General features: G+C 49.3%; 1 protein-coding gene across 3 annotated transcripts; it reads right to left on the reverse strand.

Annotated features, from left to right (window-relative positions):
- Positions 1-271: 271 nt before the first annotated feature.
- Positions 272-10,957, reverse strand: TMEM200C (transmembrane protein 200C). Of its 3 annotated transcripts, none has more exons than XR_012763458.1 (3): positions 10,840-10,957; positions 6,503-8,930; positions 272-2,789 (listed from the first exon to the last, which is right to left on the reverse strand). XR_012763458.1 is itself a non-coding variant. In XM_075416443.1 (3 exons), the coding sequence occupies exon 3, from the start codon at positions 8,885-8,887 to the stop codon at positions 7,235-7,237; it is 1,653 nt and encodes a 550-aa protein (XP_075272558.1). In that variant the 5' UTR covers positions 8,888-8,930; positions 10,146-10,354; positions 10,840-10,957; the 3' UTR covers positions 4,065-7,234. The 3 variants fall into 3 exon arrangements, 2 of the variants coding, with proteins under 2 accessions (XP_075272558.1, XP_075272557.1); XM_075416443.1 differs by lacking the exon at positions 272-2,789 and adding an exon at positions 10,146-10,354 and having other exon boundaries at positions 4,065-8,930; XM_075416442.1 differs by lacking the exon at positions 272-2,789 and having other exon boundaries at positions 4,065-8,930.
- Between the last annotated feature and the right edge of the window lie 3,294 nt (positions 10,958-14,251).

A 14,251-nucleotide genomic window follows, 5' to 3' on the forward strand; every position in this document is an offset into this window, starting at 1 on the left:
TACCTAGAGTATATTTGCCTAAATTGTCAGTGAGATTTATCTACAACTAAACTAAAACAAGATATTCTACAGAATATTTTGGATACTTACCTAATGCAGCTTGCTGGAAAACATTGCTGTCAAGGAATCTGTTGCTAGTTCAACGTGCTAGCGAATCATTAGGCAGCATAAAATGTTTATTTGAGCAAAGGACTGGACCAATTTGCTGGTGAAATGAAAGATATAGTAAATATTATCTTAATATTGCTTTACAAATGCAATTACTTCGAATGTGTCAGCTTCCTTTGACTCCAGGCCCCTCGGCTCCCCTGGATTCATGAGGCAGAGGCAGCTATGGAGGACAGGTGCGTGTGCCAAGCCAGGAGGAAACTTCTGCTGCAGCCGTGGTGGCCCTGGGGTGGTCCAGCTTCTCAGGAAAAGGACAGGTGTGTAGGAAGGGAGTGAGGTGGCGACTCATTTCAGCTATTGCACTAGATTCTCCCATTGGAAGGAAGGAAAACCTCTTATTTCTCTGTCCCTATTTGGCTAGGATGGTGCTAGCAGAGCTGCACAGAGCTCTTATGGAGGCTGTGATGAGTTACAGTGAAGTCAGTGCCAGCTATAGATGGGAACAGCTGAGTGCTACCAACCGCTGCTGGTGCAACTGCAATATTTTGTGGTTCCTCTTTGTCTGCATTTGACAACCCAAAACTGGAAGGACAAATGCAATAGAAACTTCACTGACTTGTTGCTTTGCTTTGCCTGCCATCTTCAACAGTGCTTTCTTGGTGACATCAGTGACGATGCAATCTCCAATCTTGTGGGCTGCTTTTGCTCTTTGGGTAACTCCTGGAACTTGTTATATGTCGTGCTGGCAGCTGACTTACAAACTGGTGATGGCTAAAAGCTTCTGACCTTCCATAGCTCATCGTGTGCCCCCTTTCCCTCTCCTCCTAGACTGTCAGTGACAAGCATGGGCCAGCCAGAGGGCCACCAAGGCACAGCGCTACTGCGGCACCAGGAGCTCATTGATCCCAGAACTGTGCTACAGCTTTCATTCAGGTTTTCCCCGCTATGTGCCAGAGGAGAGGCAGTAGATCCTTGCAAAGAACATTGCTAGGAAGCATCCTCACCTTTCCTGCATGTCAGTCCAAAACAGTTCCTTAAAAAGCTCAACTGCTTCATTTAGGTGATGATGCACCAAAGTTCTAGTTTGACGGTCTAAAAGAAACAATTTCCTTCCAATGCTTGCTTGTATTAATCTCAGATCAGATGGTGAGAGACGCAGACTTAGCACCCCTCCTTGTTTCAGTGCTGCTCCTCCAGACGCTGTACACGTTGCAGACAGACACAAGGACAAGAAATGTCCTGTTTGCATTTTCAAGCACCAAGGCAGCATGTAGTGTTAATTAAGTTAGCAGTGCCAGCAGACAGATTTAAGTTTCCAACACCCAAAGACCTGTCACTATCATCACCTTATGCTGTGTTACCACAGTAAACTAATAAGCAGTGTCAGACTTTACTTGTTCTCATTTTAAGTTCCTCATTCAAAACAGAATGGCATCCGCTGCCTAATACTGCTTGTGTCCTTAAATATTCTGCAGGGAGGTCTTCGGAAAGTCTTACACTTTTGCGAAGTTATTTCCTGTAATACTGTGTGTGGGGAGTCTGAAAGATAGTGAAATAGATTAGCGCTTCAGTGTCTCGCATGCAGAAAGAGGCTCTGTTAAAGATGAGGGATGGATCTCCTGCTGGAGGACAAGCGTCCAAGGCTCTGTTCTACAGTGGGAACATCACTTAGAGGTTCGAAAAGATCACTTAGAGGCAGGCATTTGCATGCTGTCATCACTGCATACTGGTGCCTATACTTCTTCTCCCTTTTAAAAAAATAAATCTGATCTTTGCACACTTAATCTGTGGCTGCATCTCTGTGCCTTGTTCTTACAGAGGAAGATAGTCACGCTCTGTACTCAAGGCATGTTAGACAGAAATTCGTTAAGGACTGTGAGGTCATCTGATGCTATTTTAATAAGGACTCTATAAGCATTTTAAATAATAGGTTCTATTAGGCTCTGAGACCAAACTGCATTTCATTAAAATGAATTTTGATTGTAAAGTCAGTGAACTAAAAACATGCTCACCCCTCAGAGTGTATTCCTGCAGTATGCTTCATGAATGAGGGTATTTTATGGTGTTGCGGAAGTATCGTATTAGTTTATTGGGGATTTATCCTGATGGAGCTGCCCCGGTGACTCCTGTGTGGCAGACCGCAGAAAGGCTTGTTTGCCAGGCCTTTGCAGATATCACTTTGTGAGACCCTCCTGCAGGCTTCCGTGCGGCTCCGAGGTGTGAAGGGAGCTGTGCTGCACCCTGTACCAAGCCACCTCTGTTTGCAAAGTCATTACCAGCTATAACTCTCATCAGAATGACGGTCCTGTTATGAACTCCTGCTCCTTTACAATGGGTTGATTTCATTTATAGCAATAAAATGGGAGCTGTATGGCGTGGCCTCAGCCTGCTCCCAGACAGGTCAGGGAGGATGGGTCAGCAGCGTCCCAAATCTTATGTGTGGTGATGAACAAAGAGCAATCTTGCATTATGTGATGGTATTGCACCAGCTTATCTTCTGTGATGGTGGGTATTGCAATGTCTTATCAGTTCACAGAAAATAAAAAAACAAAACAAACTGTGATTCATCTCAATATACTTAGATATTTCAGTAAATATTGTCATGGTTCTTCCAATTGTTTGGCAACAACTACACCCTGAGCTTGTAGATTGGTTTCTTGAAAGTTGGAGTTCATTTAAACCTGTATGAAAATAATATATTAGCCACTGGAATGCTGAACATTCTCTTCTTACTTGACATTTTTTACTTTAGCCACGAAGCTAAGTGTGGAAGGGGCTGCTTCTCTAAAGCCAAACAATCTCTCCCCATTTCTGACTTCCAGTGTGAGAGTATCAGTAACCTATCCTCACCAGAATCAAACTTGTCATGGGAAGAAAGTGGAAAGCAAAAAAGAAAAAGTAACACACAAAATCTTAGACTGAAACTCCTTTGTGCAGAGGAGGGTGAAGAGAAAAAAAGGAAACCTCATGGACTGACGTTTTAATAGTGATTCTGACACTTGTCTAGTGTGCATCTGATACTTTCATAGAATCATAGAATGGTTTGGGTTGGAAGGGACCTTAAACACCATCTCATTCCAGCCCCCCTGCCATGGGCAGGGACACCTTCCACTCGACCAGGTTGCTCAAAGCCCCATCACAACCTGGCCTGGAACACTTCCAGGGAGGGGGCAGCCACAGCTTCTCTGGGCAACCTGTTCCAGTGCCTCACCACCCTCATAGTAAAGAATTTCTTCCTTGTATCTAAGCTGAATCTACTGTCTTGTTTCACCAAACAATCTTTCTGTCTCATTCCAATGTAATTTAAAAACAACGGAGAGAAAACTTTAAAAGTAGTACTGTGGGTCCCCTGTCTCTGTCTAATTAGAATGTAGCTAAAAGACTAACCAGTGGACAAATATAGGCCACGCTCCTCCAGTTCCTGAATTATCCCGTGACCCAGACAGATTCTGGCTAGTAGCCCAGTTCTCCCATCCAAGCTTCGACGCCATTTCACCTAATCACGCCTGCCTCTCCTGGACCTCCCTCTGTCTCAATGCTTACAACAAAAGATGAAAGGTAGAAGATTATTTTCTAGCATGCTCGCTTAGACATTTCTGCTTCAGAGGTTTTAGAAGTGGTAAATAGAAAGCCTGGCTTCTGAAATAAAATAGATGCTAGTATACTCTTCCATGGCAGAATTTTGCCTGTGGCTGTGAGACCCTATTTATCTTCTCAGACTGTGCCTGCACATGCTGTTCATCTTGTTTGCTGTTTGCGAGCCCAAACTGAACCCTTGACTCATCCTCAGTAGAGAAAAATGGTAATTAAAGCAGCTTGGATACAGCATTCCATTTTTGCTGTTGACAGTTGTGGAAAAGTCAGAGAGAAAGCATTTTTTTCTGAGGGAAGTTTGATGTACTTGATCTAGAAGAAAAAAAGGCAAAAAAATCTATACTTTTATTGATTACCATGATTTTAATTGTCAGCTACCAGTGAGCATTCTTATTTTGTGTGGCTTTTGTGTAGCAAGGTCTGATTTCTGGCTAGGTTATGGCCAGAGGTTTATTATTGCCTTCTTTCTCTCTCTTTTTCCCTCTTTTCACAGGGAGAGAGAAATCTGAGGGACTGAAATATGTTAACGAGACAAAGCATTAATTGGTGATCTGCTTAAATTATTAGCAATTCTTATTGCTCACTACAAATACAGTCCTATTTTATTGCATCCACATGAACATATTCGTGTTTAGAAAAAACGTTAAATGTTATCAAAGGCTATTCCCCCTACTGAAATCCAAAAACCTTTATCATTGCACAATCTTCATTACTTTCAATAAAAATAATTGTTTAATTGAAGTCACGATGCTACTTCCGTGTAAACTGTTTTGGCTATTATGGAAATCCATACGCTGTCTCAGACTGCAGATTTACAACTGTGTTAACAGTTACCTAATTCGATGTTTGCATGTGTGCTCTTACTCACTGCTGGACAGCATCAGTCCTTGAAAATGCTGTTAAAAATGCATCTAAACAATACAGGGCAATAAATCTAGGTGATAGTCTTTTGTAGTAGACCAGCTGATACGTCAGCAGTTGGGGAGTTTGGTAAATCAGCTCAGCCAGGTCAGCCAGGTTAACACACGGATTTTAAATGCTGTGTTCGCCAGTGAAAACTGAGCCAGAATCAGGTTACAGGACGATCATGTCAGCAGCTTCTCTGGAGTCCTGGCAGTTTAGTTACAAACGGCAGCAAGACCGAAGTACAATTAGGGCATTTGCCTACGTCCTCAGCAATCTGTACTCGTAGCACACAAATCTAGTGACAGGAGTACTCTGAGAGTTTGGGTAGAAATTAACTTTTCCTCTGGAAATTTTACATAACTATCATACCACTTCTTCTGTGCTAAAAGAAACATTTCTGGACCAAAATCTGGGGCATGTTTCCCCCTCTCAGAATAAAATAAAGCCCTGCCACACCTTCATAAGGACCCCATGCCCCAGAAAGCAGCCCCCACGACTCGCCTCTTCGCTTGCACCTCCATGAAGGGTTTTCATGCGGAAAATAACAAGCAGGGTGTCTTCAGCTGTGTTAATAACTAGCATCTCCGTCAGCACCAGGTAACGCCGCTCAGATACATCTCATAAATCTTGCTGGAAGCCATGGGAGAAGGAGAAGCACATGGGGAACTGGAAGGAGAGACCGGTGGAAATGCCAGCGCCAACCGAGCCGCCTGCTCGTCACTTCATGGAGCACCGAATCCAGCCCCTGCCAGTCCAGGCAGTTTTACAATGAATTCTTGCCAGCTGTGTGCTAGCAGTTTGCTAGCAAAAAATGCCACACTGAGGTTCGTATTGTCAAAGCACTGGCTGCTGCTCACAGGAGGAAAGATATTGCCACCTGGATGTCTCCGTTGCTCGAGAGAACAAGCACTTTCTGCTTCTCCAGTTTCAAGACTCTGACAGGGCAAATTGTTCTTTTTTATTTCTTCTTTTCTTTTAAATTAGCCTTATTTAAGAAATAATTTTTTTTTTGCAATTGCATTTAGTGATAGTTATATTCCATTTTGCAATGTATCATAATGCAAGTTGTTAAATATGTAACTAAGCATTTTAAAACATGAAACTGTAAGAAAAAATTTCATTGCAACAGGAAGACTCTTGCCTGCCTACACATTGTATTTGTTTAATGTCGATTTCTCTTCCCGTAGTAGTGAAATGCCACATCCATATTTAAAATCCGAAGTATTGACAAAATCTTCTGAGCACATAAAGCTGTTTTGGCAAAGTAAAAGAGTGCCTGCCGTGCTGCAGCTACAAAAATGAAACAGCTCATCAATTTACCAACAGTCTGCGTACAGACAAGGCATTCTCTGCTTGTCAGGAAACCTGATGCTTTTCTCACGCAGGAAGAAATCCTCACCATGCCAGAGCCAGTGAGAAACCTCTGCTGACTTCAACAGGGCCAACTGCTACGAGATTGACAGGGCTATCATTATGCTTTAAAATAAAGCTTACGCACATGCATCCATGAATAGGAACTTTAACGGCAGAAAGGCCTAATACAACAGTTGTAAGGGAAGTGAAAAATCAGAAAGAATATGCTGCAGTTCAAGATTAATGTGTTACGAAAAATCTAATTTTAACAGAAGGTCAAACCTTTACAAAAAATTTTTCCTTAGCATGTCAAAATCTCACATTTCTTCAGCTGTCACAGAGCACTGTTAGAAATGAAGACAAAATCTGCTGATTGAATTAAAGTGTGGTTTCTCAGAGACTGAACCAGTATTTATTTCAAAATCACTCCTAAATGATTAATTACCCACTTAAACGCATAAGCAAACCTTTGGTCTCACAGCATCTCTATAACATTTTGCAGTATAAAAAGAAAAGGTTTCTGATATCTGTAATTACTTACCAAAATAAAGGACTTTCTTTTTTTGTGTGGCAGTTTTGTTTGTAAATGTTTTATTAAAAAAAAAAAAATCTTTTAATGCTATTAGTCAATACATGTGTACTAATACTTAATAAAGTATCACGTAGTAGCAGGTATTTTGGATTCAGGAATGTAATGGTTTTAACTAAATCATCAGAGCTCTGTTCTGCTCCAGTCTCTTCTGAATTGTCATTTTTTTCCCCAGAATTTAAACAAACTCATTCTTTGTCAAGGTACGTCATCCTTAAGGCCTTGCAAACTTTTTAGTGATTGAACCAAAACAAAGAGAGAGCTCGGCTTTCTTGATCTGAAGACCACGTTGCTCTTGAGCTTAAAAAGGTGCCGGCGGTTTTCAAGCAGTTAGTGGCAAATCAGCAAGAAAGAAATCAGAGGAGAAGAAGGGGCACTTGGAAATCAAAACAGTAAAGTGCACAGTTATACTGTCCGAAATTGTACTAATCTGATCCAAAGAACGTGCTGGACTGTGGATATTTAATACAATTTGGCTTGCATGGAACACACAATCACGATCGGACAGAAAGGATTATCTTTTTCTTCCTGAAGTCATCTACAGGATTTATGGAATTCAATTTTCAAGGGTAACATACTGCAGCTCTTTGGATATTGATCTGTTTCCCAAGTCCACAAGGAGATGGAGAAGGGGGGGGAAGGTGTGGAGGACTGCAAGGCATTCTCGTGCCTTCTCCGTTTTCTTTAGATGCCAGTACTCTCCAGTTCCCCATCCTCCAGCCCTAATGCACTGTGCGATCTAGAAATCATAAAGAGTTTCTCCTTATTCGTGTACTGTCTTTGAGTTTTCTGGGATTGCTCCCCTGTTTGTTCTTTGCTGGTAGCCTTGAGGGGGTCCGTCTTCTCAGCTGGTTCCTCCTCACAGTCCTGGATTTTACTGGCCGGGGTGTTGGCAACTGACTCCAAGGAGGTGCCTGCCTCCTCCAGGTGGCTGTAGCCCTTATTGCTGCTGGAAGGCTCAGACTGGGAGCTCTGGGAGTCCGTCCTGGTGATGGCAGGAGGGGTTGACGGGGATGATCCCCCCAGATCCAGAGATTTGGAGTAGCTAGAAGATGCCTTTACCAATGGGCTGGAGTCTGGGCCCTCGCTGGCAGCTGGGGACCGAGGTGGCTCAGGGAAAAAGAGACGCCTGGCATCAGGCAAGCAGCTGGTGCTCTGCCGCCTGAGAACCAGCTTGTGCCTCCTCGCCCCACAGCCTCCCTCGAGGCGGCTGCCGCTGAGGTCGGTCAGGCTGAGCTCAAACTCCCCCCGTGGGATCTCCCGGGCTCCCCGCTCACCCGGGGGCCTCCGCCAGCCTCCCCCTCCGCCGCTTGGCGCCAAGGGCAGGAGAGTGAAGGCGCTCAGGGAAGAGCCGACGATGGAGCTGGCTGTGCTGGGGCGCCGGCCCCAGCTCTCCGTCGGGCTGCACGGCGGGCTGGTGGCAGCGCGGCCGGCAAGGGCGGCACGCTCCCGGTAGATGCTGTACACAGCCTCAGCCAGGCTGGGCGGCTGCGGCTGGGCGCAGAAGGAGGAACGCCGCGGCGAGGATGCCAAGTCCGGTGGGGAAAGGGAGACAGCTAGTCCTGGTGGCCAGGAGCTCTTGGCCAGCATGGCCGCAGCACCCAGGCCTTCACCGCCAGGCTTTAGCTCCAGGCCCCGGGACTGCACGTAGTTGACAAAGCCGTTGAGAGGGGCTGAGGCCGGGGTGCCTCCGTCCTTGGCCCGCAGGCTGTGGGCGTCGATGACGGTGGAGTAGAGGTCACGCAGGTTGATGATCTTGGTCTTCTTGTCGCGGTTCTCATGCAATACCGCATTGGCGCAGATGAAGAGGAAGATGCCGATACCCATGATGAGTGGGCCCAGCACCTTCAACTTGTCTGAATGCAAGTAGCTCGAGACAAGGCGGAAAAGGAAACCCACTGAGGCCTGGGGGGACGAGGAAGCGGGGGGGGGCTGTGGGGACTCCCGGGCAGTAGCAGTGGTGGAGGTGTTGGCTCTGGGTGGTGACTCTGGACGGATCCCTGCTTGTGCCCCTTCCTGGCTCCGGGAGCGGTTCTTCAGGGTGCTGCCCTGTGGTGCCACATGCCGGCCCCGGCTGAAGCCGCCTTCTCTGTACACCTGGCTGGGCTTCGGCCAGTAGCCCACCACGGCCAAGGCGATGCCCACCAGAAGTACCAGGATGCCACAGAGCGCGATGAGCCCCGAGAGGGAGCACAGCTTGAGCTTGCCTTTCACCACTACCACGTCGTTCTTCCGCTTCTTTTTGGCCTTGCGTTTGCGTTTGGGGACTTGGCTTTGGGGTCGCGAGGGGTCCTGTTTCCTGGCTGAGATCCTCAGGAGGCCTCCAGTGGCGATCATGGCTGGCTACCCAGAGCACTGCCTCCTACGGCCACACCAGCTCCTGCAGTGAAAGGGAGAAGAGGGTGACAACTAGGAGCAGCACAAGAGCTGTCTCTGCTGCTCCCCATTCACACTGCTGCTGATTAAAAGCCTCAACAAGTGGGAAGCGCGTTGGCACCAGCAGGCTGATCTCCCTTGGCCACACAGCTCCAGTATGCGAGAAAGAGACAGGCAGACTGACAGCACCGAAGCAGCCATGTGCCCCATTACACTCCCGCCAAACAGCTAATTAATTTCTTTACGCTCCAGGTAAATGATAGAGGGAGTGGTATCTGCTGGTGTAAAAGAAAAAAAAAAAGACCATGCTGGTCTCAGCAGGAGCTTGCAAAGCCCTGGAGCTGGCAAATCACCGGAGCTCAGAGGATGCTGAGCCCCAGTCCCCAACAGGGTCTGGGGTTACACTGCACACTGACTGCAGTTCGTGGTATCACGCAGGATTTGAGGGGATGGGGGAAACAAAGCAGGAAGGCAGTACATTTGATCAGAAGATACCATTTGTTTCATTACACTACTTACACATTACTGGGGGGAAAGAGTTAAACGTATTACTTGCCTTTCTTAAATGAGTGAGAAAGGAATTACTGTGCGATGCACAAGGGAAACATTCGAACACTGGAAAGCGGTGCCCTGTGAAAGTTTCTTCCTAGCCATTCGCATTTGATCTGCGATATTACAGAAATTCATCTCCTGCCTGCGGCCCAGAGGCATCCCTGGTTTGGGAACATGTGCGATGCTCCAGGTAACTGTTATGCAACGGCAGCGAACTCCCCCCCCCCCCCCCCCCCCCCCTCCCTGAAAGGGGAGAGAGGGTGGCTAGCGGGTAAGAGATTACAAGTCACATCTTATTAAAGGAGGAGTGAACCCTTGCAAGTCACCTGGGGCATTGACTGCTTGTAGGTAAACTGGCAGGGGAATAAACATCCAGCATTTATGCTTTTGTTTTACTGCCCCATCAGAAGTCACCTCCCTGTTCCAGTGATCTGGGCTACAAAATGCTGCATGTAGGAGCGATTCCTGCACTGTTGCAATTCTTTTCGGAAGGTATTTCTCCATGCTACCGAGGAGCTGGATCCCCTCCCCCCTTTCTCTTTCCGAGTGCCCGATTATTTTTTCTTTGAGGGAGCAAAAGATGACAGCACTGGATGTAATACGATTTGCAAAGTTCAATTAAGTAAGCACCTAAAAAAAAATAAATATAGAGAGAGAGCTCCCTTACCCCGTTCAGCTTTTAAATCTCATTCCTTTTCAGTTTTATTCCCAGATTTGCCACGTATGCGGTAATTTTGTGTCCCATTTACTCCGTTTGCGTTTTCCCCGGAAAAATCAGGGTGCTGTCAGCGAGGACGTTGTTCAATTACTCTCCGGGGTATTATTTCACGCTCAAAACAACGAGCGGAGACTTGTCTTCTCTTTCCTACCACTGAACTGTTTATTTAAAAAAAAAAAGAGCATGTTTTGCTGACGCAAAAGTGCAGTCGCGGGGGCACGCTTGGCTTTCACCGCCCGTCCGCCGATCTCCTTCCCCCCGCTGCCCCGCCAGCCGGCGAGAGCGGCGGGCGCCTCCCCGGGAAGCCTGCTCCTTCCCCCGCCGGGGGGCACCGCCGGACCCCGGCCGCGGCCCAACCGCCCGGGACGCGCCGGGGCCGGGGCCGCGCCTCGCACGAAGCCGCCGCGGTAAAGCCCAAACGCGGTTCTCACGGCGTCCGCGGGAGCCCGGTTAACCGCGTCCCGCCGCGGGGCGGGGGCCGCCGCGCAGCGCTCGGGAGGAGCCCCGGCGGCAGATCCCGGGGACTCGGGGCGTCGGGTCGGGGGGCGCCGGCGGACGGAGCCGCCGCTCAAGATGGCAGCGCCGGGGGGGGGGGGGGGGGGACGGGACACACACACGACACACGAGGGACGCGGTCACTTACCGAGGAGGACCGGGGAGCAGTCCGCGCGGGAAGCGGCCGAGCCGCCGCGGGGAAGAAACTTTCCGGCCCGAGCGGGCATCCCCGCGCGGCGCCCGCCCCGCCGCCGCCGCCGCCTCGCCGCCCCTCACGGCCCCGGGCGGGCGGGCGGCGGGGCTGGGCCGAGCGCCGGGCGCCCCCTCGGCCCCGCCGCCGCCGGCCGCCTCAGGGAGCTCCGCGGGAGCGCTGCCCCCTCGCCATGCCGCATCCTTCCCGCCGCGGGGCCGCCCCCCGGCAGCCCCCGCCCGGCCCGGCGGAGCCGCCGCCTGTGCCGCCGCCGCCGCCGCTGCGGGCGGTGCGCGGCTGCCGCGGCTGCCGGCCGGACTCGGCGCCGTTGCTAGGAGACGGGAGCCGTGACACAGGGAAACTGCGGCAGGACGGCCGCGGCCGCCCCCCCCCCGCCTCCGCCACCTGCGCACCTGCCGCCGCCGCCCCGCCACGCCCTCGCCGGCCCCGCCCGGGGAGGCCCCGCCCCTCCGCCGCCACGCCACGCCCTCCGCCGCCCTGCTCGGCCTCGCCTCGGCCCGCCATGTTGAGCGGCCGTGGGCGAGGCGCAGACGCCGCTCACCTCCCTTCCTCCCCGACCCCCCGCCTCCCCCCCCCGGGCTGTCCTCTCCCGGATCGCGGGCGGTCCCGTCGCCCCTCACCACCTCAGTCCTTCCCGGGGTACAGAGGAGTCTCCCGTTTAGGAGCTCGGTAGCGGGACGCTGGAAGACCCTTGGTCTTCCTGCCAGCGATGCCTCGGCGGCCTCCAGCTCAGCCGTCCCGCCGTTGGCTTTTCCCCTGAAGTTTGTAGGGATGCCTGGGGAGAAGGCCAAGGAGCAGGTGAAAGGATGAAGAGGGGGGATGAAAGAAGGAAGCGGCAGCTGAGCTACGTCAGCGGTGTCGCCCAGGATCTCTCTCATTCTCAGCAGAGACCGGGAAACGATGCTCTTTTCTGAGCTGCTTTGTGAAAACTCTGATTCAGTTGCAGCTATCACCTAAGCGAGGGAGAGTCTGGCGTGTCCCATCACACTGCTTCTCTCATTCGTGCGAGGACATTACCGCCGATTGCTTTTGTCGGATTTTGTAACAGGTCCACTGTGAGCTGGGCAGGCACATCTCAGGCAGGTGTCCCAGTTCCTACAGAAAACTCGTCCTGCGGCGTGGGTTCGCTCCTGACGTGCGTTGCGTGGTTTTCTGGGGTGTGTTATAGACGCTCGTGCTCAAATCAAATTGAGAAGCCAATTTCTCATTAATCAAAGTGAATTTATTAGCAAGCGCTAAAAGAGCAAAACAGCGCTGGGCGGCCGGGGAGCCTCCTGCTCCGCCAACGGTCCGCACCAATAACAGATGCAACCCCTCTTTTTATAGAGTCCCCATTTCCTGCATACATGACTTCTGGTATTCTCTGCATTCTGTTTGCGCTTGTGCAACTAATTGCCAGGTGGTCGTTGTCTGCCTCTCGGTGGTCGTTGTGGTCGTTGGAATGAAGGCCGAAGTCTTTCTCAGGCGCCCTGCTGTCTGCTCATTCGTGCCCCAAGTCATTGCTTTGCTTATCAGCAGATGGGCCATCTCCCTTCAGCAAATGGTTGCTTACTTTGCTTACTCCTCCGGATGTATGTGGCTTCAGCTTAAGTTACAAAGAAACTCCAACATTCACATGCGATTTCATGAACAAAGTTCACCTATTCATCACAGGGCTTCTCCTCTTTCTCCATCAGCCGGTTTGAGAACAAATTTTATATGTATACATTTATTACAGGGTGGACAGACAAAACCTGCCTTTTTGTACCGTGGCCTTGGATTCCTCTTGAAGCTGGTCTGTGACCTAGCCTGGTCTGTGACCTAGCCTGGGCTGTGACCTAGCCTGGGCCAAACCAGCCCTCCTCTACCTCTGCGTGACGCCTTGCATGGGAAGGCTACACTGTGTGTAAAACGGCCTGCCGGAAACCGCGGGGCAATAGAAAGAACCCTTGCAGTCTCAGGCTGTGTTTTTAAAAATAAAGGATCCAACAAGGGTTGGCAAAATTGTCAGAGAGATTATGCACATTCGGTTAACTTGTATGTATTCCAGCCTCTGCAATTCTGCGGTTCTGTAAACGTTCACCCAGACTGTGCCATTACGTGTCTTTCACCCCAGCTATCAGTGCCTGGTTTGAGAACAAACAAATCCTAAAGCTGCACATATGCATTTTAATGTCATTTGCAGTTTGTCTCAGCAAAATCACTCGGGGCACATTTCTTTTAGTACATGTATAACTTTTGGTTATGCAACAGGCTTGAAATTTAAGATTTATTATTGAAGAACTTCTTTTAAAAGTGTGCTTTCAACGGTCTCGATGAACCCGAGTCTTCTGACATTCAGTAATTTGCTTTGTGTTCAGGCCAGACGATCAGAGAAAACCAAACATACCACATCTGTTTCCACTGGAGACCTGTATCACATCAATAATGCAGCATCACCAGACTCTTCCTGAAAGGCTCCTGTGTTAGAGGGAGAACGAGAGCGATTTTTTAAAGGGCAAAGAGCTCTTTTCCCTATCTGAGTCATATTTTCTATTTCTGTCAAACTAAACCATTCTATTTAGCTATCTTTTTATACAACGGCCTTTCCATATTTTCATTGCTGAAGTTTTGAGGGATTAGGCTATCATCACATTCACAGTTTTCAAATTTGTCTTAGCAAAACGTGTTGTAGGTGAGGCCTAATCCTGGAAAATAAGAAGTGTGTTCTTGGGTGAAAAGCTGCTGAAAGCGTTGTACCGCAGCAGCTAGCAGTGCAATCTTGATTTGCTCTACATGGTGAGGACTGGTTGTACAACGGCAGGCTGAATCCCTCAGAGCAAGTTACCTGCCAAGTTGCGTATCCCTACCTGTCCTACCGATTCTTATTCTTAACAGGTGCATTGGGAGCTTTAATGAAACATTTATTTCATCTGTAGTTGATACGGATTTTTGTGTTCCCAGAGGTGGAATGGTTGCAAAAGGCAGCTTTCCTGTTGGTCTGGTTTGCTGGTTGCCTGAGCTAATTTGTAACTGTCTGCGTTTGCATTGGCTGCTGGGTGCTGCTGGCAGGCTCAGCTCCTGCCTTATTTGTGTAACTTCCTGCATGATGCCGCTGTGCATTTATCGTTAATCTGTGGTGAACCGAAATAATCATTAGGAATTGCACAGAGGTTATTGGAGCTGGGTTTTCTTTCTCCTTTCTCCTTTCTCCTTTCTCCTTTCTCCTTTCTCCTTTCTCCTTTCCCTTTTCTCCTTTCTCTTTCCTCCATGCACCTTTCTCCTTTCCCTTTCCCTCTCCCCTCCCCTCCCCTCCCCTCCCCTCTCCTCTCCTCTCCTCTCCTCTCCTCTCCTCTCCTCTCCTCTCCTCTCCTCTCCTCTCCTCTCCTCT

This window comes from Opisthocomus hoazin, chromosome 3 (assembly GCF_030867145.1).
Source record: "Opisthocomus hoazin isolate bOpiHoa1 chromosome 3, bOpiHoa1.hap1, whole genome shotgun sequence".
NCBI classification, from domain to species: Eukaryota; Metazoa; Chordata; class Aves; order Opisthocomiformes; family Opisthocomidae; genus Opisthocomus; species Opisthocomus hoazin.